The 27,843-nt window shown below is 38.8% G+C and overlaps 1 protein-coding gene across 1 annotated transcript in view; it reads left to right on the forward strand.

The window, feature by feature from the left end:
• CCDC146 (coiled-coil domain containing 146) overlaps nt 1-27,843 on the forward strand; it is a 123,647-nt gene that overhangs the window by 69,434 nt on the left and 26,370 nt on the right. Inside the window, exons 3-9 of the mRNA XM_019655148.1 lie at nt 3,054-3,136; nt 6,462-6,671; nt 13,212-13,269; nt 15,146-15,322; nt 18,512-18,585; nt 19,538-19,765; nt 20,429-20,615. Of these exons, the coding sequence (XP_019510693.1) occupies nt 3,054-3,136; nt 6,462-6,671; nt 13,212-13,269; nt 15,146-15,322; nt 18,512-18,585; nt 19,538-19,765; nt 20,429-20,615 (1,017 nt within the window). The remainder of the gene's footprint in view (nt 1-3,053; nt 3,137-6,461; nt 6,672-13,211; nt 13,270-15,145; nt 15,323-18,511; nt 18,586-19,537; nt 19,766-20,428; nt 20,616-27,843) is intronic.

The raw sequence follows: 27,843 nt of genomic DNA on the forward strand, positions 1-27,843 counted from the left end.
TCTACACTCTGTTCCCCAAAGTGAGCATTGTCAGGCAGGGCTGCAGAGCTGCACGCCTTCACAGCTTGCTCAGCCCCACCTTGATCAGAAGGAGCTGGAGGGATGGGGTACTCTGAGTGTCTTTAGTTGCCCTACCCAGAGTCTCCTTATAAAGCAGGAGCTTGGGCTGTGGGGAGGGGCACTACTGAACAGCGGCAGCTACCCACAGTAAAGCTCTTTTACATACAGGGCTGGGAAGCAGGGAGGATGAGTACAGCAGTCTTCTGGGGCTGCCCCACTCATCTGAATAGATCCTCAGCAATAAGAAGGTGTGTGTGTGTGTGTGGGGGGGGGTTCTTCCACAACTTGAGCTAGGAGTAATGGATGCAACTCATGGTTCAAATGCCACAACTTCCCACTGTTCTTACAGAGTTTCAGTAGATTTTGTTGAATAAATGCTGCTCAATTTCTTGCACACCCTTAGGTCAATTTCCAGAGACTTTTATTGGTTGTCTTAGATAACTTTGACCAGTTTAATCAATGCTTCTTTGGGGAAGAAAAATTCATCAAGCTCTTTACACCACCTTTCTAGAAGTTCCACCCCCGGAAGTGGTCTGTAATTTATAATTTTACTTATTTGCTTTAACTTACAGTATAAAGAACATTACAAAATGCCAAATATAGTTATTTACTAACAGTAAGACTACCAAGTATAGTTTAGGCCTTCTGTAATTTCTTTTGTGTGTATCTCCTCGATCTGTGAGCTACTTTAGGGCAGGGCTTAGGTCACATTTACTTCCGTTTCCATGGTGCAGGGCAGTATGTAGGAGATAATGATCTTTTCAGATTAAAAACAAAACCAAATAATATATGTGTTTTTAAAAATATAAGTCCATAGTTACCTCACCCAATGGCTTACCTCCTGTAGCTGGTTTGTTGGCTGGTTACCAGTCTGGCCCTCACATGGCCTTCAAAGTACACACATACTCGTACAAATACTCCTGCACTTACCTTCTTATAACATTTCCCAATAACTTTTCTCTTTTAAGTGTGCCCATATGTAAAGCTGTTCTTTTTTTTTTTTTTTTACCTATTGGGTTTTAAAGCTTGTGTCTGTTGTCTACCCCCTTTACAGGATCCAATGAAAATATTTGAGACCTGAAACAAGTTATATATTGACTCAAAAATACAGAAGGAAAATGGCAGAACCAAAATAAATGTGTTTGGTTAAATTTCTATAAAATATAACATTAGGTTAACCTACCAACAGCAACACAACACTTAAAAAGTTACATATAAATGATATTTAAGGTGACATATGAATACATTTTAGGATATTTCTTATAGTGAGAAGTGGAACCTCCTCAAAGGTCTTAAAAATCCTGTTCACCATATTTCACCCATATGTTAAAAATAAGTATAGTGGGGATTGGAACGTGGGCCTGGCACCAGCTTGTAGAGCCCTTGTGAAAGATCCCAATCACTTTCACAAAGAAGAGATGGTTCTATAGGGCATTTACCAATGTTTTTCTACCCTGATTTGAATAGAGAGGCCATGGAGCCCCACTGTGTAGACTCAGACCTTTGCACTTTATCAGTTACATTCATTCATTGGCTCACTCAGCATATATTTGCCGAGCACCTATCCTGTGCCTGAGGTTCCACTGGCTGAGGAGAGAGTGAAGAGCAAGGTGATCTGGACCCTTTCCTCATGGTGTTTATTACTTGGGATGTAACATTTTTTTTTAATCACATAAACTTATCACTGCAGATGGTAGGATATTATGGAAAACAGTTCTTTGGGGGTTGGTGATGTATGTGGATATCTATCTTAGATTTAGAAGTCAGAGAAGGCCTTCTCATGGATTGATATTTAAGCTGAGGTATGAAGAAAGAGTTGGAGTGAAGCAGGGGTAAAGTAAGGAATGGCCAATGCAGAGGCCCTGGGGAAAGAAAGAGATTCTTGCATTTATGAATGACCTTAAGGGTCATTTCAAGGATCTTAAATCTTATTCCACTTGAATAGTTTTGAGCACCCAGCATAACAAGACCTTGTTTGATTTTTAGAAAGATCTCCATGGGTAGTAGATGGATGGGGGCCCTGAGTGGAAACAGTGGTGGGAAGGGGAGGACAGAGGAGGTTTTGTGGTGATGTCCTTGACAGATGGTGTGACTTAGACTAGGGGGATCAGGGAAGGGAGAGGAAAGTGGATAGATTCAATAAATGTTTTGGAAGTAAGAACAACAGGGCACTGAAAAACACAAATCTTTTCTTTAGTTCTGTTTTTCAATACCATGTCACTAGCAGTTCAGTTAAAGTCAAACCTAGCACAAAGGCTCATCACATTATGGGAAAACTTCAGTGTTTAATATTGTGTTATGATGTCTACTAACTACTTATCACCTAACTCGGAGAATAAATCCAAAGTTCTTTTACTGGAAATGAAAAAGAAAGAAATAATATTGCTTTATGTACCAGATTAACTTTCTTGCTTCTTTGACAGCAGAGGCAGAAGTTTCGTAATACAGGAGAGTGATCATGGATATTTGGAGCTGGACCACTTAGGTTTCAATCCTGGCTCTGCCTTTAAATAGCTCCATAACTTTAACAACTTATTTAACTTTCCTAAACTTTGATTTACTGGAGATAATACCTACTTCACAAAACATTTTTGAGAATTAAATAACTGATATATAACACTTGCTCAGAATAGATGCCTAATAATTATTAGTTCTCTCAACATACAAATAGTCATCTTAGTAATCTACACTATTCAGGTTGTTTGCTAAACCTAGAAATACGTTTTTAAACTCAATTCGTTCTCTCAATTTACAGATGGAGAAATCTGTCTTCATCTAGAGAGGGAAAGGACTTGCCCAGGACCACAGAGCTTCCTGGAGAAAAAATAGAACTTGAACTATTGTTTCCAAACACCCAGCATCTTTCTAATATACCATATTGCTTCATACGTTTTCCTTGCTAATGTTTAACTGAAAGACTTTATAAGCTATTCATATATCCATGTTATCTCTGCTTAATGCCTAAAGACGGTGACCTTGTGTTCTCTTTCTAGTTACATGCTGTGGGAAAGCTTCCTGGAACCAGAATGGCAGAGTTAAAAGCCAAGTACACCTTGCTGCATGATACTGTTAGGAGGTATGCTATTTACCCATGTGGCAACATCTTTTATCATATTTATATTCCTTCCTGTGATGGGACCTATCTTATTTTGCATTCCCCCCAAAAGCAGACCCTGAAGCAAGGATTTGAGCTCAAGTAGTTTGAGAAGTGATACCAGAGATTATCATGAGCATGGGGAAGTGAGATAGGGAAGGGAAGAATCCATCTGGGGGTGTGTTGGTCTTCGGGTTAACACTGAGCAACTGGGGCTCGGTCTCACTGAGGACCCTCTGTGTGACTGTATAGACCATACCTCAGAACTCTCCCACTGAAAAGTGAGGAAACTGGGGTATCTGTCCATCCCTCATTGATTAAGGTTTGCTCCTAAGGAGATGAGCTCCTGGCATGTCTAGCTTGCCCTTTGAAAAGCCAGGTGAGCTCCTACGGCAAGAGAAAGCTCTCAGGCAGAAGCTCACAGGTGCTGCTGGTATGCATGAGAGTGGGCCAAGGGGATTCGGGTGGGACACTGACACTAACTGCTAAATGACACACCTGTAGGATTCTCCCTTCCCCACCTCTCTTCACCACTCAGATGTATAGGTTCTACAACAACCCTAGCCTACGTTTGCTGAGACTTCGGTCTCCATGTCTCACCTCTTCCTCCTACGCCAGGCTACTCACCTTAGCCCAGTCCCAGTCCGCAGCAGGTCAGAATAGGCTTCCACAGCACAATTCAACAAGGTTTCCTGCTATCAGCCATTGGGAATCAAGGGGGAAGGAGCATGAAGAAAGAAAGAGAAATCCTTCTCTGCCACTACTCCTTACTACTCCCACACTTCTTTCTTCCTTTCCCCCACCTCATGCATCATAGCCTTGCTTGATGTCTTCATCAAAAGCCAAGGAGAGACAGCAGTGGACAGAAACTCCATCCTGCCATTCCGCAGCCATCCTGTCTCCCAATCTCCAACCATTATCCCAGCTTCTTTCTTTGCATCGTCATTTGGCTACTTTGAGGATGGAAACAAGAGTGAATGACTAGGAGGGGAACAGAGCTGCATCCCTTCCACCCTTCTCTTTCACCCCACCCATACTTACTCAGCTCCACCGAGGTTCCTAACCCTCCAGAGCCCTCAGCTTTGCCTCCTTCTCCTCCTCCTCTTCTTCATCCTCTTCCTCTTTCTCCTCTTCCTCCCCAGCCCCAAGCTGAGTCCTAAACCTTATCCTTAGTGGAGACTCCATTTCCCACAAGTGGTCCTGCTTGCTGGTGTGTGCACATAATTCTCAAGACTCAGGAACTGAAAGGATCTGGATGGGAAGTCTGGGGTAATCTTTTCCAGTACACTTCACACTGCTTAAATGGAGAAAAGTCCATGCAGTTCTCAGGGCATCCCTCCGAACCGCTTTGCAGATACAGGAATATTGTAACATTTCTCAACCTCTGGATTGTGCTCATCTAGAGCCCTTGTGGAGTGCTGGCGTGACTTCCTCCTTGCCTGACCCACAGCTCAGTTCCCGGGGCCCCAGGGTTAGCATCGCAGGACCAAGGCTATGGCGTTACTTCTTCCTACTTCGCGGCTGTGTTGCAAAACGATTACTCTCCTTCTGCTACCCACATTTTCCCTCCTCTTAACCGCTTAGTTTCCTGTTTTGTCACCTCTGTCTCCCACTCCCACTGCCTGGTGGTTGGGAAAGGCATGATGAAGTAGATTTTTACTCTGGCTGCTGGGCCTATAGCAGGGGAGATATAGGCTGGAAATGCTGAAATGAAACTGAATGCGTTTTTCATAAAAACTGTTTTAAGAATAGTTAAATTTTCTACAGCTGACACTAAATGTAGGTAAATTACAATTTGTGTTCTGGCTGGAACCCTAACCACCTTGTCTACCTCCTTTCTGGGGGAAAACAGGCGCTGTGGCCCAAGACAATAACTTACAATTCCACAGTTGAGGACTCATGTTAAGAAGACAGGATAACTTTGGATTTACAAAGTATATTAGCATAGAAGAAAATTGAATTGTAAGAAATAATTCCAGCTTTCATCAATGGAAATTCTATGTGTTATCATTGTGACTGTTGTTGCTCTTTGGTCCCTGACATAGTGCCTGGAATATATTATGTCCCAATAAATATTTCTCTGGATGCTATCGAGCAAGTGACATATTAAAGGCTGGGAAAATGGGTGGAGTTCGTAGCTTCAGTTGAGACAGGTTTGATCAAGTCATTAGGCCATCTCTGCAGATGAGCTGAAACTTGAATATTTCTCCTGGTGAGGAAAAGTGGTGGGGCGCGTGCTTCAAAAGAGAGTGTTGGCAGGGCTGGCCAAGTGGCTCAGTTGGTTAAGAGCTCGCTCAAGAGTTTGAGCTCTGAGCAAAAGCGGTTCGATCCCGGCCGAAGCTGAGCAGCCGCTGAGCTGCCAACAGATGGCAGGATGGCTCAGCTAAAAAAAAAAAAAAAAAAAAAAAGAGAGTGCTGGCTTTAAAACAGGAAATGGCAATGGTCTTACTTCTGAATAGGAAAAGTAGCTAATGTGAGGCAGTTGGGTTTCCAAAAATGAATCAGATCTGCTGGTAAGGCTGGAGCTGATGCTAGCCCGCAGCATAGAAGAGTTCTAGAAGATCCTTGAGATTCCATCAAGTCTAATTTCTACATCCATTCCAATCTGCTTCTAACTAAATGCTTAACCCTTCTTCCTGGATAGGGCCGAGACCACACAATACAATTGGGGTTGTAGGAGTCCCCTCTACTGTGACAGTAAAGTCCAGCTTTAGTCAGGCGTTGAATTTAAGATCAGAAATCTGTAAATTAACTTACGTCCATCATTTTATAGGGGAATTTTTCTTCCTAGTTTCCTCGCAATGCATCACTAGAAAACTTTCTGTATTTTTGTAGTTCACTAAGAAGGAAAAGATTTTCCCATAATCAAGTCAGAAGAATTCAAGAATCTGAGAGAGCCAGCATTGCTGGGGCAGTTGAAGGGAGGACCCTTCTCCTTATTATTACTCCCTGGAATTGTTCTTCAAAGTCAAGTGCAAATATCACAGTCCCATCTAACTAAGTCCTTTCTCTGTCATCTTCTACCATTTTGATCTAGACACTTGTGGTAGCACTTGTCACCTGGTACTCCAGTACCTGTTTACATCTGCCTCCCTCTGCTAGACTGTGAGCTCCATTCACCTCTAGTACTTACTGCAATACTCGGCACAAAAGCGTCACTGAATTGAATTCAACCCAGGAATGGAAGGAGCAAGAAGCAATGTAGACATGCTCTTCCACTCTTCGCTAGACCCCCACAAGAGCTACTAAGGGGATTGAAGGTGTGCACTTCTCATTATGTGAATCTCTGTTTTCCTAAAAACCCCAGCACACAAGAGTCAGAGGTCCAGCTGCTGCAGAACGCCAAGTGTTTCACTGAGCAAATCCAACAGCAGCAGCTCCACCTGCAGCGAGCCGATAACTTTCCAGAGGCATTCTCCACCGAGGTCTCTAAGATGAGAGAACAGCTCCTCAAGTATCAAAATGAATATGATGCTGTGAAGGAAAGAGAGTTCCACAATCAGTACAGGATGAATAGGTAAGCACACAGTTCTCTCAGCACCCTGAGGACAGGTACCAGCCACGCTGTTTTCACGTAAACACGATTGGAAAAATTAGGCTACATTAGGAAGGAACTTTAGGTACAATGAGTATACAATTAGCAACATTAAGATTACAAGCCTGGAACTTTCCTTGATTCCCTAGAACAGGCAGTCCCTGAAGAATAACGTTACACAACTTGTAGAAAAAAGTTCAGGGGACAGCTCCCTCTCAGGAGAAGTTCCCTGCTGCGTTTTCCATGTGTCAGACAAGCCATGAACACTGGGAGCTGCAGGCAGAGAACACACCCCTCAGAACAAGGGCTTGGCATACGCTGTCACCCTCGGTGGCCCCTTATCTTTTTTGCAGTCCCAGATCGTGTGACTGTGGTGAGTGCCCCACATGCACTTTCCAAACAAGCCTATTTGAGCTGAGGGTCCCATCTGGCTTTATTCTTCTGATATGGGAATGTGGACCACACATTCAAACTTCTCCTATTACTAAACTATTCCTTACAATCAAAGAAGAAAGTTACATCCTTTTGGAAGACACGTTTACTTATCCAAATAGAGAGGAGGTCATTCAGTGAACAAAAGTAGAAATGCATTGCTAGGGGCAGCTGGTTAGCTCAAGTGGTTAGAGCGCAGGCTCATAACACCAAGGTTGCTGGTTTGATTTCCACATGGGCCAAGGAGCTACACCCTCCACACCTATATTGAAGACAACTGTTTGACTTGGAGCTGATGGGTCCTGGAAAAACACAGTGTTTCCCAATAAAAAATTAAAAGAAAAAAAAAGGAAAAGAAAACAGAAAAAACCATTTAAAAAATGACAGAAACGTATTGCTAGAGGACAAATGTTATTTCTAAAAATCTCTATATTTCTCCTGTGAGTAGCAGATCAGTGGAAGAGTTCGTTCAGCAAATCTTACTATTTAGATTGAATTTCAAAATGATTGCAATCCAGGTTTTGTGCTTTGATGTGCGTGCGCTATGCCTGGGTACTGGAGAGAAAGCCAAACCATCTCTCCTAGAATTTGTTACCATTAAAGGTGGCAGAACTTTTTCTGGCTATTTTTAAGAGTAGATTCTGACTGAGCAAATATAATTCAGTCCTGCTGAGAGATAAGCAAATGATTTGAGTGACCTCCTGGGGACCTTACAGGTCCTAGATTTGGGGTCCTCTCTTTGAGGTCTATTTTTTCAGCTGGAGGTTTAGAAAGGCTAGCTTACTCAGAATTATATTCAGAGGGAAAAATTCTGAGTTCTCTTTTGTCTTTCAATCTAAACTTGTTTCATGCTCACTAGTGAGGTCTATAAAAAGAAAGCCTAGCTATTTCTGTGCTCTGTAAGCATTCTTTCAGTTGAGAAAATAATGAAATTAAAACAATTGGTGGTTGTTCATTAGTATTGAAAATATGAATGCTTGACATTTCCATGAAAGGGTAAGAGGAACATAAGTCAGTTGATATTTAAGTTGTTTAAAATTTCCAAGTATTCCTGCCAAGGGAAAAAAACAAACAAACAACAACAACCAGAACTTTTGCCTTTGAGGTATAGACAGACAAATTGTTCACTGAGTTCCTTGGGATAGGGAGGGGACATGCATAGTGACTCACTGTGAGCAAGAACATTCAAAATGCACATTTACAGAAATGTTTAGTGTGTATTATTTTGGGATTTGTAATGCAAGATACTTTAGCTTGAGAAAATTCCCTTCCTTTCTCAAACATTAACCGCTCCAGAATTAACAAACTTATTTTCATAAAAATAATGGTAATATCAAAGAAATATCAGGAAACAATAAGAATAATAGACTGCATATTTCATTGGCATAACATATCTAGTATTATCTGGCACAGAAACAAGTTCACTCAACACTCTCTCCCCAGGAAAAAAGCAGATATTTCTAACCTCACATAAAAATAAAGAAACTAAGCCAGTGAGAGAAGACTATTCATCCAAACATACAGATGATATCTTTCACATGGGCACAACAAACTCTCATTTTATTCAGGGTCTAGATAATAGAAGTCGAAATAACTAGCACTTCTCCACCCAACATCTGTAGGAACTTCTGAATCACTGGCAACAACTAAGAATAATATATTGTTCAAGTACTCTATAGAAAAAGGATTTTACTCTATAATTTGGTTGACTTTCACATGTTTTCACAGAATATAAATTCTTTAATAAATGCTAATGGTAATAATAATGTGGTCAGTTAATAATTAAATCTGTTCCAAAACATAGTTTCAGCTTGGGGATTAATATTTATTGATGATCTTTTGATAAATATTCTGTTCAGGAAAGAATATGTCACCTACTTAAATAAGTGAAATGAATACATTATAAATAAATAATCAAGTGATTAAATAACTACTGTTGAAAATTTATTTTGGAAACAAAGTAGAAGCCATGATCTTTCTAAGAACTTTCCCTGAAAAGATTATCCGATATTCTTTTTTTTTTTAAACATTTTATTGGGGAATTAGGGGAGGGTAACAGGCAAGTTGTTATCCTTTTTGTTCTTCAGTCTAGTTGTGGAGGATGTCGCTTCACTGACCCATGATGGTATTGTGATCATTGTGCTTTTCCCGCATGAGGCAGTCGCTCGCCAGTCATTGGACAGCTGCTCACAGTGGCTCATGGCAGTTCTTGCCAGCTGCCAGCCACTCACTCTGGCTGCCGGCTACTCATGGCAGCCCACTGCAGCCCCCTGCAGCCCCCTGCAGCCTACACCATTGCTGCCCACTCACAGCAGCCCAGCTCCAGTTCGAGCTGTTGTTCACAATCTTAGCTGTAGAGGGCGCAGCGTCACTGGCGCATGTGGGGACCTAACAGGCAGCCCTGCTGCTCAGAGCTTGCGCTCCCAAGGCAACTCTTAACCAACTGAGCCACTCGGCTGGCCCCTATCCGATATTCTTTTCAACCTTTACCTTGCCTTCTCTGCCTTCTAGTAATTCCTTTTTTTTACTTCTCTGCTTTCTAGTAATTCCTAAGGTTTGGACAGCAAATAAATTGTGTCTCACATGCTAAATCTGATGCACTCTGACAAGCATAGGTCAGCTGGGGAAACCAGGCCATGGTCAGCACTGTCTGTTGCGGGTGGGGACGTGGAGAGTGGGGACACTCATGCTGCACACTTGCAGTACTGTCCCAATGTTATCTTGGCCTTGGTGACTATTTACTGTCCCATAGCTGGTCCCTGTCATCCCTGTTGGTGCTCGCCCAAAGTTTAGTAGTTGTTTTCCATTCTAATCCAATACTGACAGCAACGATGGAAGCAAGAAACAAACAGATCCAGTAAGAAGGGAACAGGAATTATTTTAGCAATACATCAGGAATTTCAGAAAGTTAGAGTATGATAGAGGAACATACAGGTCAACAGGATTAGCAGGAAGGAAAAACACAGTTGGAACAGATTTTACAATACCTTCTAAACTTTAAAAAAACAAAAATCTTTCTTGCCCCATCTTAGAACAGGTTTTGCAGAGTGTAGTCCTTATAACGAAAAGAGGAACACCTGGCTTGTTTAAACAATGGCTCCAACCCTAAAACTAATGATTTCTTTCTCAGCCTTCCCACCCAAGATGACATTTGAATTTTTTACAAGCTTCCTATGTGATCCTGATTGACGTCAGAGTTTGAGAACTATTGATCTCAAAAGTGGTTCTCAGCCCTGACTACATGTGAGAATCACCTGAGTAGTCTCTGACTGATCACTCATTCTATGCTTAAACACCTCCAGTGACCCGGGCTCACAGTAGCCATGCCTGCTTTGACAGCCTGACTCTTAGGTGGTTATTGCTTGCATTGCTTCAGAAATCTATCTTCTTGCAATTTCCACCCATTCAGGCTGGTTCTACTCCTGATGTAAACAATGTCTCTTGCACATGGCAGCATAGGGCTCCCTGCACTGTCTCTTCACCCACAAGTCCTTAAAACCAAAAACTTCTGATGACATGTTTTTAGTTAGAACTCTCTTGCTGCAGAAAATAAATGAATCCTGAGGAGCTTTGACATTGAAGCTGAAAATGTCAGACAGATTTAAATGTTAATATCAGTCTAAAAGGTTGAGAGTTAATATATATCAAAAGGCATAAATTTTCTTTTAATCCCTGTAATGCCATGCAAAACTGAGAATCCAAAAGGAGAGAAATTTGTTCATTACATTATTATTTATAAATGTGAAAAACTGAAAGCAATCCAAGTTCTAAACAATAGTGGGATGGTTAAATAATATGTATTCCAGAGGCACTTGACACTGAAAAGCGCTCTGGTGTCAGATAGGACTGGGTCTGAATGTCAGTTCAGCGTTGACTGTGTAACTTTGGAAAAGGTGCTAACTCCTCAGTTTTTTCATTTGTACAATGAGGATATCAATACTTACTTAGCAATGTTCTGAAGTTTAGAAATGATACATGTACCTGGCATAAAGTAAATTCAGTAAAATTAGGTAATATTTAGGATTATTTCATTATGGTACATTCATTCACTAGAAAACCTTGAAGCTAGCTATTAAATTATTATGAAGTCTGCTTTTCAATTGGGAAAATATTTTAACTACATGTTGGATAAAAATAGATTTAACCATATAGACAAATTTGATATAATTTCATTAAAAGGTACTAAAAGGAAAATAATATGAGTGTATCGATTAGAAATATTCTATTAGAAAGATATGAAATAATATTAAAGATGTTAAAAGAGAAATAAAAATGGTAAACTGGTGTGATGGGTGGGATTATGAATGATATACTGTTGATCCTTCAACAACATGGTGGGGTAAAGGCGCTAACCCACCACGCAACCAAAAATCCACATATAATTTTTGACTCCCCAAAAACTTAACTACTATAGCCTACTGTTGACTGGAAGCCTTACAAATAACATAAACAGTCAATTCACACACACACACACACACACACACACACACACACACACACACACATATATATATCATATACTCTATTCTCACAATAAAGTAAGCTAGAGAAAAGAAAATGTTATTAAGAAAATCATTAGGAAGAGAAAAATACGTGTATAGCATTTATTGAAAAAAAATCTGTGTGAAGTGGACCCACGCAGTTCAAATCTGTGTTGTTCAAGGGTCAACTGTATTTCTGTATAAATGGAAAAACATACATTTTTAAAGAAAAAAAGTCAATCGGTGTTTCTTAATAAAAATGAGGAAATGTATAATAGAAATATAATTAGTTAAAACTGCCCTAAAGAATTGGCCATTTTATGTTTGTTTAAATAAAGATAATTTTATATTTATTTAAAGAAAAGGTTTAAATCTTGGCTTGTGGGAGAACTTCATGTCACCATTTTGAAACTCAGGGACACTCAAGTTGGGGTTACAACACAAAGATGTCAGCACACTACCGCCCCCATGTGGCAGCATGGCTGACGTGTAGGCTCAATAGCCAGGAAGTAAAATGTCAATTTATATGCAAGCTCTCAAAGCAAAGGCACAAGTATTCAAAACTCTGGAAAATTCAGCTTCAGCCTGTGGCCAAACAACTAACCTATATTAAATTCCACGTGGCACGTACTTTATTACGCTAACCTCAATTTACATTATTGCAAATAAAATTTCATAAAAATACAACCTAGTGTGCATGCATCTTTGGTTCCATGTTCCCAGACCTTCTGGCTAGCGGGATCTGCTTATTTGATGGAACCAGTGAAAGATACTGCAATTGGGCCGGCCGAGTGGCGCGATGGTTAAGAACTCGCTTGGGATGCCAGAGGGCCCCGGTTCGGATCCCACATATAAGGGCCAGTGACACTGCCCTCCACAGCTAAGATGCTGAACGACAGCTCAACCTGGAGCTGGGCTGCCATGAGTCGCCGGCGACGGCGTAGGCTGCACTCCCTGTGGCAGTGGGTTGCCATGGGCTACCATATGTAGCCAGCAGCCAGCGTGAGTGGCCAGCAGCCGCAGTGAGCGGCCGTCCAGAAGCCGGCGACTGATCTGCCTCGCCAGAGAAGAGCGCAATGATGGTGCCAACTTGGGCCAGTGAAGCAACATCCTCCACAACTAGATTGAAGAACAAAACGACAGCAACTTGTCTGTTCCCCTTCCCCCAATTCCCCAGCACTGTTCCCATCCCCCCAATTCCCCAATAAAAATCTTAAAAAAAAAAAAAGATACTGCAATTGTCTAGGTAAACACTAGTTCACTGCAAATGATATAAAGAAGGGCCCGGGTCTGCCTGAAAGGAGCCAGAGTCTAGCTGGGAGGTGGGGCTCCCAGGCAGTTGCAAAGTGATGAGATAACTGCTCTAACGGGTGTGTGTACACTGTGTTGTGGGAGGACTGGGGAGAAAGCACCTAAATGGGCCTGTGGGAGTCACTGAAGCCATCATCAAGAATGGACCCTGGGCCTGGCAAACAAGCGTGGGAAATACATTTTGAGAAGAGAAAAAGGAAAGTTATCACGGCAGAAATCGCTAACTCCTTTCTACTTTGTCAAAACTTTTTTTTAATTTTTAATTAATTAATTAATTTATTTATTTATTTATTTGCAGCTTAATGGAAGAAAAAAGCCTCATAATAAAGGAATTCGAGAAGATACCTAAGCCAGGAGTAAGTCTTAGAAAGTCTAGAGTTTGCTAAATACAGCTGAATGCAAACATCCCTTTTGATAAATATTAATTTGTCACAACAACCATACCCTGAAACATTGGAAAGATCCAAAAGTCTTAGCTGTGGACAATGCTGAAAGGAATGTCTGTCTAACTTCTGGAGTAAACATAGGTGGTGCCTATTATAGGCTTTAGCTATTTTGGCACCTAGTTTAGATTGTGTTTAGCTGGACAATATCTACTTTGTTTTCAGAAGACAAAAAAGGATTCTGTGGTTGGCACTTAAGAACGTTATTTTGCTACAGCTATTACCCTCATAGTTTCCTGAACAGCTTATTACAAGAAATTTTTATAAAGACGATATATTACTTATCTATTCCTGCATAACAAATCACCCCAAAACTTAGTGGCTTAAAAGAACCATTTCTTATTTTTCACAGTTCTGAATTCTTCTGGTCTAAGCTGGCTGAGTTGGGGCTAAGTGGTCTAGGAAGGCTTCATTTGTATGTCAGCCAGTTGGCTGGCTAGTTGGTCTAAGTTCACATGTCGCTAGTTAGTCACATAAGTGTGGAACGGTTACCAGCCTTAAGAAAAGAGACAAGCAGCCTTAACAGAGGGCAAACTCCAACATGCAAGCACTTTTCAAGCCTCGCTTAAATAGTTTTTGGGATATTTCATTGGTCAAAGCAAGTCACGTGGCCAAATAAAATCAAAGGTTAGGAAAATAGGCCCTACTTCTTAATGGAAGAATGTCAAAGACATACAGGAATGGAAGGAATTTGTGTCCACTTTTTGCAATCTATTATACAAAGTAAATAGAAAGAGCATCACACTTTACATTGCTTCCACCTTCTGAATGGTTTTATTTCAAAAGCGTGTCGTTGCTGTTTTAATTCCAAGGTATAATAAAAAAGCCTGTTTACCATAGAGTAAAATATGTATGTATGTATGTATGTATGTATGTATGTATGCATATGTATGTGTATATAATATGTACACATTATTATATATAGTATATATAATATATACTATTATATAAAGATACCTAACCACCATTTACAACACAAATTTTTATGGGAAAAAGCATTTTGAATTTTAGTTCCAGATCATAGAATCACCAACTTTATCCTCTCCCAGTAGTAGTGGAGGAGGGAGGTATGCAGAAAGCCCAGAAACAGACTAAGGGATCTATCCACTCAGTCATTAGTAATGTGTAGACTTTCTGAATATAAAAAGGCTTCTCTCCCATAAGTCAAACACTCCCCAAATAATCAGTCATGGGAAACAGATATGTTATCAGTCTGTGGTGGCGGGTGTTTGTTTGGGGGAATGAGATGAAAGATGTAATATCAATAAGAAAGTGGGAGAAAAGTGGGAGATTGAAGAGTGCAAAGGTATTTCGGTATTCCAAAACAAACTCCCTAATCTCATGTGTGACTCAGGTTAGCCATAAGCCAGACGTTCAAAGGTTATTTGCATCTGATTTTGTCAAATCATAAAGCTATTAAAAAATAGGCTGGAAATTTTCACTAGCGCTTTTTGGTATGAAATAAAAATTACCTCAGAAAAGTAAGCATTTAAAGTACAGGAGGATAGAGAAGGGAACTGGTGAAATAAATACATACATACATACATAAATACATAAGTAAATAAATGTATGAATTTAATGTAAAAAATAACACATGTAGTACAATTATCATGCCTTTATTGAAATTGTTAGAAATCATAAATTGTATTTAACTTGGTAGGAAAACATTAAGGAAACTCAAAACAGATATAACTTAAATGGTAAGTAAAATTATATTTAATTTGATTTTTAGGTAGATAGATGTGTGTTCAGACTCTATATAACCTGATAATTTTCATGATTTTTAAAGGAAATGGAGAAGAAAATGAGAATATTGAAAGAAAGCACTGAAGAATTACGTAAGGAAATAATGCAGAAGAAAATAGAAATTAAAAATTTACGGGAAGATTTAACATCTAAGCAAAAGCAATTACTGAAGGAACAGAAAGAACTAGAAGAATTGTTGGAACATCAGGTCAACCTAAAGGTGTGCTACAAGAGTTCAGAAATATTCGAGCATTGTGCCTGCATGGACATGAAAGTGCATGGGCGTCAAGTTTGACTGCAAGGACTGACTCCTCCCACAGCCCGTGTTGGTGTTTCCTCCCCAATCCTCCCACATCACTGTACACACACCCATTACAGTAGTTATCCCATCACATTATCATTATCATCACACAAACTGAAATGGTCAGCTTTGTGATTGATCTAATCAAACTAAACCTGGATTCTAGGAATTCACAAAAGACTATAGCGTGTATCATTGTATCATTGTAATTTAAAGCCCCGGCCCAAGGAAAAGCCTCTCTAGACTTCACCAAGCATTTTCCAGTACTGAAAATGAGTGTCAAAAACACAGTATCTTCCATGAAGAGCAGTCAAATTTCCTAACCTCTTTTGTATATTTTTATTACCTATCCTTGTCTGTTGATTCCACTCCATCTCCCTCTCACCATGAAAGTGATGGGAGGCCTGTATTTATGTCTTAGAAGATAATTTAAATTTATTTTTGAAAAATGTATAACTCTTAAAACTATTTTTTAATTATATATTTTTTCAATACAGATGACATTCAATATTATTTTAGATTAGTTTCAGATGTACAGCATAGTGGTTAGACATTATATAATTTATGCAGTGATCCCCCCTGATTAGTCTAGTACCCACTTGGCACTATACATAGTTGTTGCAATATTATTGACATAGTCCCTATGCTGTATTTTACATCCCTGTGACTATTCTGTAATTACCAATCTGTACTTCTTAATCTCTTTGCCTTTGTCACCCAGCTCCCCAACACCACCATCCCCACCTCCCATCTAGTAACCATCAGTTTGTTGTCTGTATCTATAAGTCTATTTCTGTTGTGTTTGTTCATTTATTTTGTTCTTTAGATTCCACATATTAGTGAGATCATGTGGTATTTGCTTTCTCTGTGTGACTTATTTCACTTAGCATAATACCCTCTAGGTCCATCCATGTTATCGCAAATGGTAAGATTTCATTCTTTTTATTACTGAGTAATATTCCATTGTATATATGTGTCATTTGTTTATCCAGTGGTCTAATGATGGGCATTTGGGTTGCTTTCATATCTTGGCTATAGTAAATAGAGTTGCAGTGAACATAGGAACAGATATATCTTTTCGAATTAGCGTTTTGGATTTATTTGGCTAAGTACCCAGAAGTGGAATGTAGTTCTAGTTTTAATTTTTTGCAGAACAACGTACTGTTTTCAATAGCGACTGCACAAATTTGCAGTTCCACCAACAGCGCACAAGAGTTCTCTTTTCTCCACATCCGCGCCAACACTTGTTGTTTGTTGATTTATTGATGATAGCCATTCTGACAGGTGTCAGATGATATCTCATTGTAGTTTTGATTTTCATTTCCCTGATGATTAGTGATGTTGAGCTTCTTCTCATGTGTCTATTGACCATCTGTGTGTCCTCTTTGGAGAAATGTCTATTCAGGTTCTCTGCCCATTTTTTAAATGAGACTGTTTGTTTTCTTGGTGTTAAGTTGTATGAGTTCTTTATATGTTGTGAATATTAACCCCTTATCAGATGTATCATTAGTGAATATGTTTTCCAATTCGGTAATCTGTCTTTTTGTTTTCTTGATGGTTTCCTTTGCTGTGAAAAATCTCTACTTTGATATAGTCCCATTTGCTTATTTTTTCTTTTCTTTCTTTCCCTTGTATGAGGAGACATATCCAAAAAAATATTATAAAAGTGATGTTTACTGCCAATGTTTTCTTCTAGGAGTTTTATGGTCTTACATTTAAGTCTTTATTCCATTTTGAATTTATTCATATGTATTGTATAGGCAAGTGGTCTAGTTTCATTTTCCACATGTGTCTATCCAGTTTTCCCACCATTGATTGCATAGACCCTCTTTACCCCACTGTATATTCTTGCCTCCTTTGTCATAGATTAATTGACCACATAGGCATGGGTTTATTTCTGGGCTGTCTATTCTGTTCCATTGATTTATGTGTCTGTGTTTATGCCAATACCATACTGTTTTAATTACTATAGTCTTATAGTATAGTTTGATATTAGGTAGTGTGATACCTTCAACATTGTTCTTCTTTCTCAAGATTGCTGGGGCTATATAGGATCTTTTGTGGTTCCATATAAATTTTAGGATAATTTTTTCTAGTTATGTGAAAACTTGCCATTGGTATTTTGACAGGGATTGCATTGAATCTATAGTTTGGTTTGGGTAATATGGACATTTTAAAGATGTTAATTTTTCCTATCCATGAGCATGGTGTATGTTTCCATTTATTAATATCTGCTTCAATTCCTTCTTTCAGTGTCTTATAGTTTGCCAAGTATAGGAGGTGTGAAAGAAAAATACAGTGAATGTTTACATTTAAAAAACTTATTACAGTAAAAGACATATTGCCATGAATCCCCCTCAAAATACTCCCTCTCACTTTGAACACACTTATTCCATCACTCTTCCTACTTTCTGAAGCAGTTCTAGAAGTCCTCTTTCATGAGTGTCTTTAGTTGCACTGTTGTGGGCTCCTCGATGTCCTGAATCAATTCAAACCATTTTCCTTTCATTATCATTTTGATTTTGGAGTAGAGCTGGAAGTCACATGGTGCCAGATCCAATGAATAAGGTGAATGAGGACACACCGTAATGTTTTTATTTGACAGAAATTGCTGTACCAGAAGTGATGTGTGACACAGAGCATTGTCATGATAAAGGATGAAGTAAAGACACTCACAAAAGAGGACTTCCAAAACTGCTTCAGAAAGTGGCAACAATGATGGGATAAGTGTGTTCGACATGAGGGGGAGTATTTTGAGGAGGATTAATGGCAGTAGGTTTTTTACTGTAATGCATTTTTTAAAATTTAAACATTCACCATGTTTTTCAATCGTACCTCTTAGGTCTTTTATCTCCTTAGTTAAATTAATTCCTAGGAATTTTTTTATGCAATTGTAAATGGGATTGTTTTCTTAATTTTGTTATTGGTGTATAAAAAGGTCATTGTGTGTATTAAATGGAATAATTAAACCACCCTACATAGTACAGAACAGATAATAACAAGTCTATATGTTGTAGTTTCTTTCTCCTATTTAATTTGCTTACCTTAACTGCTGTTATCCAAGATTACATACTTGAACATGATTCCATTCCTTCCTTTCTTTACTAGGATGAAGTAGTCCACCATCAAGCCATTCCTGTACAGATTGGAAAAGAGATAGAAAAAACAACCCGCACAAAAGTGTATGATTTAATATTTTTATTTTTAACCCCTCCCAGCTCACTCTGTCTGTGTGTACACTAAAACAGAGTGGTAACCACCTGAACACATCAAACTACTATTATAATTTTAGAAACCTCTGCATTTGTTCCTGTCTAGGTTGTGTATATCAAGTTCATTAAAAGAAATCAGTGCAGCATATTACTGTCATTTGTAACACTCGTTCATGTCTTAAACTTGGGACAATATTCTCTTTCCAACTTATAAATCATATCTTTATGGAGAACTCCAATTAACTTTAATAGAGCTGTGCAAGGGATAAATTACTTGAACTGTGTAGTGTTTCATGGTCTAGAAGTGTATATCAGCTAGCCAGAAGCCTGGAGTCCAAATGATAAGAACGCTTTGCCACCTTCTCACATATGTAACACCCCCCAGCATTCAGAGTACATTTGGAGGCAGAAGCCACTGAGGAAATTCTCAATGTTTAGGGGAACCAAAAAAGATAAAGATAAGTGAAGACATAAACATTCTGGAGAAATAATGTGATTGCTCGGGTGACTGATCTTAAAAGAAGAGGGACAAAAGAAGCAGGCACTGATAATGATTGTAAAAGCCAAGCCCACCATCACCAAAGTTGAGAAATTCATGTCAGTTCAGGGAGGCTGGTGAGGATGAGGGTAGAATCCCAGGAGATGGTAGCCATGGAGATCTGGGGAGTAAGTGGGTAGGCCAGAAAAACCCCAGCCCTTAGCGGCATTCAGTGGAGACACCCTTTAAGTCCCACTGATCTGTGGTCTTCACCTGACTTCCGAGATCACTGGATTTATGACTTCTGAAGCCTCATTAGAAAGTAAAAATAGTTAAGGATAGCATGGGCTCAAAATAAGGCAAATGTGTGTGTGTGTGTGTGTGTACACATACATAGGTATGCATCTGTACTTACATATATGTATGTGTGTGTATCCCCCATAGAGAAATGGAAAAGAAAAAAGTTGTCTTGGAATATGAATTCAAAGAACTAAATGACTCCCTAAAGAAAGTTGAAACCAAAATTAATGCTATAATGGAAGAGAAGGAGGATGTAATGAAGGAAGTAGAAGGCAAACGAGCCTTACTTGAAGTCAAAGAACGAGAATATAACCAGTTGGTCAAGCTATTGGAATTAACCAGAGAGAATGAAGCAACTTCACTAACTGAAAGGTTAGTTATGTGTGTGTCTGTCATCTAAATTTTTCTAGTTTGTATTTGAGGATTTGAAACATCACCTCAAACAGATTTATGTTTCTATAAAATTTTTCAATAAATATGTTTATAGAATTTTAAATCAATTTTTACCATTAATAAAACATGTATTATTAAATGAAGTATTTAGAAATGTTGTTTTCTATCCTTTACTCATCATTTTCCTCAACTTCGTGTGACCAAATAGTAAGGACACGATCTGTTGTATTTTGTAAGTTTTTGAAGTGTGCCTCTGGAAAATTGTGTCACTGGAGCATGCTATCTTTGAGGGACTTTTTCCTACAAATGAATGGTATTTCTGAAGTAATTATGACTTTTTCTTAATGGGAACAATTTGGTGGTGCCCCTGAGAGAGTGTTACTTCCTAATTTTAAGTAAAATTTCAAGGAAATTGGGAGTCTCTGTCAGTCTGCTATTTGGGTGTTTGGGTTTTTTTTTTATAAAACTGTAGCTCTAAATGATACCAGCCTGCAAAAAACGAATTGCTTTCAGCATTATTCACAATCTGATTCTAACATGAGAATTGTTCTACACTTATATGCTAAGCTTGCTGTCTTAAAAAACATGAAGGGAAACTGATGACTAGTCGCTTTCATTTTCTTCTTTCTTTACCCGGAACAGAGGAATCTTGGATCTCAATCTACGAAACTGTCTCATTGACAAGCAGAACTACCACGATGAACTTTCTCGTAAGCAAAGAGAGAAAGAACGAGATTTTCGAAATTTAAAAAAGATGGAGCTGCTCTTGAAAGTGTCCTGGGACGCACTCACTCAAACTCAAGCACTACATCAAAGGCTTCTGTTAGAGGTGCGTGCTGCACACCACTATCTGATTTCTAAGCTCCGAGCTGTCTTATTGAAGTAAAAGTATTTTAAGAAGTTGTTTTTGCTATCAACAGGGAAAGAAGAGGAAAAGAAAAAGAATGAGAAAAAGTAGTTTTAAAATGCATCAAACCTGTGATACAGCCTATAATCCTATAATGTTTTTCAATCTCTACTTGCTATCCCAAGATTAGAGAAATGTCTTATTGGGATCTGGCATCAGCCTGGCCACGGGAAAGCAGTAGGGCCATCCAGTTCCGAAAGAGCTAGCAGGGTGACTACAGGGTAGAACCAAGTGAATCACCATCTTTACCAGTTGAAATGGATCCAGAATGTGTCATTGTAGAGTATAACAGTCAGGGATGAGTTCAAATCATGTCAATATAAATGGTCAGTTGGCCTGCACCTCCAGCTAGCTAAGAGTTATTGAACCCCAAGTTTCAGGCTATCTGGCCATTTCTGTGCAGTACCAGAGGATTACTCCAGCCAGAGAATGCTCAAGATAGCTGTCACTTCCTTATACCTCTGTGCTCCCCAGTGAGGCCTGTTGCCTCACTTTTGGTTCTGTTGCCTCTGATTCTCTCCTCTCTCAGGGGGCACTCCTTGTGCTAATTGTCCAAGCACTGCCGAAAGGTCGTGGATCTTTGAGAGGCCATGTCCTTGTGCTGGACCTTGGCCAGTGCTTCCTTTGGTGAAAAAGAGATCAATCTCTGAGATGAAGCAGCTGAGTGTATAGAAACAATACCCATTCTCATCAGGATTGTCATGCTCCATGACCTTATAAAGATTCATGACCTCGGAAATTTACACAGAAGTTTCCAGCTATGGTAAACACTTCTGATCCTAATCTATTCCTACTCCTCCTTTCCTTCTGGGCCCACGGAAAACTTATACTTCCGTGCACCCCTTGCAGTTGAATGGGTCATATAACTAGTTCTGGCCAATGGATTGTGTGCAGAAGTGAAGTGACATGTGTTACTTCTATCCTGGAGCATCTAATTGCCAGTGTGAGAGCCTCTACCTCTTTTTCCTTCTCCTGTGGCAATTATGGAAGTATATGATGATATGGAAGTGCTGCAAAATGGAATCAGCCAGGAATGCTGAGACAACAGTGGCCTTGGAGAATCATCTTGAATGGCCACAGGCTTTGTCAGAGCCAGATATAAGTTGTCTTGGAAGAGCCATGATAGTTGGTGGTTGTTTATTTCTATAGCATAACCTAACCTGTCCTGAAAGACCAACCTTTAGCAAGGTGTGAAAATAATTCATTAGAGTTATGAGTGTTACAAATGACTAGGTCTTGGCCCTCCCATCAGATGGCACTCATGGACTTTTTTTTTTTCTATCTCAATGGGGTGAATGTATTTTCTACACTTTTGCAAAACAAATAGAACAGTTATTTATTTTTCTCATGTACTTCTAATATTTTTATTACAGTTCCAACAAGTAGATTGATACTTTTATTACTGTGAAATCTCTTTAATTCTAGAAATGCTTTTTGCTTTAAAAGTTTACTTTCTCTGATATTAGTATACTATTAATTACACTAGCTTTCTGTGGTTAGAGTTTGCCTCATATTTTTTTTCATCCATTTACTTTCATTCTTTCTGCATATTTATTTAGGTTTTTTTTTGCATGCGCAACATATATTTTTTAATATTTGGTCTGAAATTTCTGCCTTTTAATTCTTGTATTTAGTCCAGAAACATTTAATGTAATTATGTATACTGTTGGGCTTATGGATACCATATTACAATTGCTTTCTTATTGTCCCATCTGTTCTATGTTCCATTTTCTCTCCTGTCTTTCTCTTGTTTGGATGAATCAGAAAGATGAATTGTTCTATTTCCATTTTCTATTGTTCTGTGTTCCTTATTTTTGATATGTGTTAATTCTGCATTCTCTGTTCATTTTTTGGATGGTTACTCTAAAATTACAACATTCATCCTTGACTTATTAGAGCCCAGTATAAATTAATACTTTTACTACTTCCCAGACAATGCTAGAAACTTTGAAGACTTTAACTCTATTTAACTTTATAATTCTTATGCCTTTGATGATATTTTTTAATCCAACTTTTCAAGTTATTTCTTTTTTTGGAAGTATTGATTTACTATAAGCTGCTCCATCTTAGCCCAAAGTCTATGCTATGGCCACTTCACCTTAATCAGAATGAGATTTACACTAAGTGACAAGTATAATATCTGCCCCAAGTATTGATGGACACCTAAATGTATTCAGTAGGAGGCTCTTAAAACCAGCAAGTGCTGCTTGTATTGATAAAACAATCCCTGTTTAATGATGAAATAACCATAAGTAAGACTTCTTTAAACAATAATAGGATAAAAGTTACCATTAACATTAATAACCTATTTTGGTGATTCCAGTAGTAAGTACAGTTAATCTGATAAACACGTTTTTAATGGTGAATCAACAAAACATTCCCCTTAAAAGTGAAAACCTACATAGAAGCAGTTAAGATAATCTGTCACTGGGCCGGCCAAGTGGCGCGAAGGTTAAGAGCTGGCTTGGGACGCCAGAGGGCCCTGGTTGGGATCCCACTTATGAGTTCGGATCCCACTGCCCTCCACAGCTAAGATGCTGAACAACAGCTCAACCTGGAGCTGAGCTGCCGTGAGTCGCTGGTGACAGCGTGGGCTGCAGCCCCTGCTGCAGTGGGTTGCCATGGGCGACCGTGTGTAGCCAGCAGCCAGCGTGAGCGGCTGTCCAGAAGCCAGAGACTGATCTGCCTCGCCCGGGGAAGAGCGCAATGATGGTGCCAACTTGGGCCAGTGAAGCAACATCCTCCACAACTAGACTGAAGAACAAAAGGACAGCAACTTATCTGTTCCCCTTCCCCCAATTCCCCAATGAAAAAAAAAAATCCTTAAAAAAAAAGATAATCTGTCACTTAGAGAATTATTTTTACTCATCTCAAAATCAGTTATACATTGATAAAAGTCACAAGATTTGATCTAAAAGATGACATACACTAAACAAAATTAAGTTTGTTTCCACCAGAAAATCTAAATTAAGTACAATAGAAGGGACATATAAACATAATATAACATGTAATTCTGCTCTTTCTACTTCCAGTTAAAATATAATATATTGTAAAAGACCATGGTTTCTGCCATAATAGCCAGAAAAAAAATGGATAAACTAGAAATCATGTATTTTTAAAAGACATACGAGAGTTGTGGGAAGTAAATTCCGTAAAGGCCACAGTGCTTTCTAGGTAAACAGAGCTGGGTAGCCTTTTTTCTCCCTGGGGTGCTCACCAAGGCTGAGCAGGGGCAGGAAGACGATGGGCCTGCTATGGAGACAGAGACTTCACTGAGGTTAGGGAAAACCAGCAGAGCTTTTAATGACCATGTGGGTTAGCATGACAAATTGAAATGTGGAGGATTTCTTAATCAAAGACATCATACTCTAATGTAGTCATATTAGACATTACAGTACACCTCTGCATTTAATCATGCTCCTTTTCACCTCCAGTTGGCATTAACTAGAAATAAAAGCTCATATCTACACTTCAATATAGTCTCCTCAGTGCTTCTGGGGGTTTTGCTGTGATATTCACCATTATGATTTAAGGGTTAGAATATTACCAGTCTGAAAGGTTATTCTCTTTCTCACCAAAACCATGCCCAAGATTGCAACAACAACAAAATCCTTTAACCAAGTATGTATGACACTTTCTCTACGGTATGTGTCAAGCAGAGTTCCATGCAGGGTACCAGTCCCAAGAGAGTAGAACACCATCCACCACTTACCAATCCCAGGGAGGAGGCCCCTTGTATCTTGGTATTGGAGTTACCAAGGAAAACATAACAGTCAAGCAGTGATTGGAACAGCTCTTTACTTACATAGAGAAGAGACACAGCAAGATCAACTTCCATAATGGGCGCTGGTCCACTGTGGCCAGAGGGTCTCTCCTGGTGGCCAATTCAGGGTGATTGTCCTATGCTCCTTGCTGTTCTGCCAGTTGAAAGAACCCTGACTCTTACAGAGTCTGTAACACTGAAAGCTGGGGGTGTGCCTGAGGCTATGGACATACATGCTTAAGAGAAACAAAGGAACACTATTGTGTCTGAAACAAGGAAAGATATTTCCACACAAGGTGATAAGCCTGATAAGGCTGTTTGGACTCTTTAACTCTTGGTAATGAACTATTCCAGGACCAATGCCCATTGTTATGTAGCCAACTGGTGGTGGAAAGACTGCACACAGGAGACTGCCTTTCCCAACAGTACAATTTCCCTTTATTTGTAGTTTTCTAAAAGCTTTATCTTTCTTTGCTCTAATTTAGAAGTGATTCTGCATTTTTCTCTCTTCCTGACTCATTTCCAGTGTTCAAAACAATTGTGACAACACACTACTTGAGTAGAGTATCAGCATTGCATTCGGTAGAGTCAGGTTTAAATCCTAGACCCATTGAACGCTTTCTGATGTTAGGCATTTCCCAACCTTTCAACTGGGACTATAGCAAAGAATAAAAATGATTACTAATGTGAAAGTGTGTAGCACCAAGAAGATGGTACCGAGAAGTAAATGTTGCTTTCCGTCCTTTATACATATGAACTTTTTCAAATGCTAAAGAAAATTTTACAGTTAGGATAAGACTGTGAATCTGGCTATTTCATTCCTATGGAGATGATTGCACCATCAGGCCCTACTGATTAATTAACCTCAGAAATGTCTCTCAGTACCCAGTTTGCATCATCTGAATGATTACAGCTTCCCACCAGCTGTTCTCCCTCGGTTCTTTTCCTTCCATGTCCTATCTTCTATTTTGCTATCAAATTAACATTCTTAAGTGAGACTGTCATGTGTCAGTCACCTGCTCAAGACGGTTAGCGTTCCTTATTTTACATAATCATAGAATGCATGATACTGAGAGGAATCATGTGGACTAAGGAGGGCAAATAGGTTTTATCTCAAGTACCAGCTCCATTCAGTTGGTGGTCACTCCTAGTAGTAACCACATTGCAAAGGATTCTGAGGCTAAGCACAGCTTATCCGCTCTGTGGTTGATTAGTGATGTCTGCCTCAGGTATGAAAAGGCAGATCACACCACATACATCATGTATTTCCTATCCCTAATCAAGTCTTATTCCTTTAGCTGATTCTTGTGCTATATCTTCATACTCTAAGTAATATGCTTATAATGCTACTTCTTAATTTTTCCATTTTAGACCTGATTTTTTTTTCTTACTTCTCACTATAAAAGATGAGGATTAAGTTTCTTTACACCCCTGTTCAACACACACATGTCTTGTCCCTCCATAGCTTCATGTCTTCATTTTGGCTAGTTCCAAATCTGATGTTTATATTATTATGAATATGGAAAAGCTGTTCACACTTGAGTCACATAATATTAAATGATTATTTTATTCTTCTTTACAAAATTTTGTGTTCCCAGGAATTTATAAACAACCTGATTTTTTCGTTTGTAGTTTTCTGTGTACTTATCATTAGTTCAACCCCAAACTATCCTCTAAGTGTAAAAAATCCCTCTCAGTATGTTAAAACCTGTTTGGTAGTCTATTCATTTAATTTTCTTGAAGAAATCACTTCTGAGACTTATCAATAACCTGCAACCAAAGACCACCAGACACACATCTGTAACTGAATGAGCTGAGTTTATTACTCACTGCAGTGAGGGAGAACACACACCATGGGAAACAGTAGTGCATCTCAGTAGAGAGTACTAGAAAGGACTTACAGGATTTAGACTTGTGTTATATGATTTAAGGAAATGGGGCTCTGCCATGGATTTGGATGTTGTCAGAAAGTGAAAGTAATTCTATAGTTGAGTATCTTAATAAATCTTAGCTGGAAAGAGAAAAGACTAGGTTGACGCTAAAGCTCTAATTGGTAAGGAAGACTGTGAGAGGAGTATATGTGATATTTTGTGGATTGGACAATGTTCATGTCTGTGATGAAACACAAATACAGCATAGTCTTGTTTTTGTCTATGATCGTAGAATGGTCTTGTCTAATGGTGATTTTCTGTGAAATTGTTTGTATTCAACAGGAGAACACCAAGGCCTAGTTTTGAGTGCTAGGTCAGCTCCTGGATGACAGGGGCTGCTTTTCTCTTTCTTGGCTTTCTGATCTGTTACAAGCTGTTCTCATTCCTCTATATGTATACCCCCCAGACTTTATTTTAGGAGCCTTACTCCATTATCTTGGTGACTTCCTTCACCCCTCTCTCATGTTGGATCTCCTATTTCATGGATCTCTTCTCTTTGGCTGACTCTCCTTTTGTGGGAGGAGCATGAATTAAACTAGCTTCCTGAGAAAAGGTGAATGGAAAGTAACTTTTAAGGACCTTGTGTGGCAGGAAATGCATGTTGGAAGACCTTGCATGTCAGAAATTATTTTAATTTCACATTAGCATCACAGATAATAATTTAACTAAATATGTAATTTTAGGTTGGAAATCATTTTCCCTCATAATGAAGGCATTGATCAATTGTTTTTTAGCTTCTGGAGTCACTATCAAGAAAATTGGTGTTATTCTGATGCTTGATCTTTTGTTTCAGGCCGGTTTGGTTTTATTTGTGCTGGAAGCTTGTCGGGTTTTTTTACTTGCCTCCTCCAGAATTTTTTTTTTCTTTGCATGAATGTTTTTAATTACAAATTCAATTTTTAACACATAAGGATATTCATATTTTCCATTTCTTCTTCAGTTTTGATTATATCGTTCAAGGAATCTGTCTATATCATTCAGGTTACTGAATTTCTTGGCATAAAGTTATTTATTATATTTCTTTATTATTCTTTTATTATCTGTGGGATCTGTATTGATATCCCCTCTTTCATTCCTGACAATGATAACTTGGCTTCCCTTTTTCTTTCTCATCTGTCCTGTTAGGGGTTCATCCCTTTTTTTAAAAAGATTTTTATTAAAATATAGCTAACATTATATAGCTTATATTATATAGCTAATATTATATTAGTTTCAGCTGTACATCAGTTATTCAACAGTACCCACCTGGCACTATACAGTTATTACATTATTGAGTATATTCCCTATGATAAAGAAAGAGCACCATGATAGGTCCGGCAACAATCTAACACTGTACCATGCTATTAAAATATTATTGACTATATTCTCTATGCTGTATATTACATCCCCATAACTTATTTGTTTTATATTTGGAACTTTGAACCTCTTCTTCTTCTTTTTTTTTTTTTTTTTTTTT

This window comes from Hipposideros armiger, unplaced genomic scaffold (genome assembly GCF_001890085.2).
Source record: "Hipposideros armiger isolate ML-2016 unplaced genomic scaffold, ASM189008v1 scaffold_236, whole genome shotgun sequence".
NCBI lineage: Eukaryota > Metazoa > Chordata > Mammalia > Chiroptera > Hipposideridae > Hipposideros > Hipposideros armiger.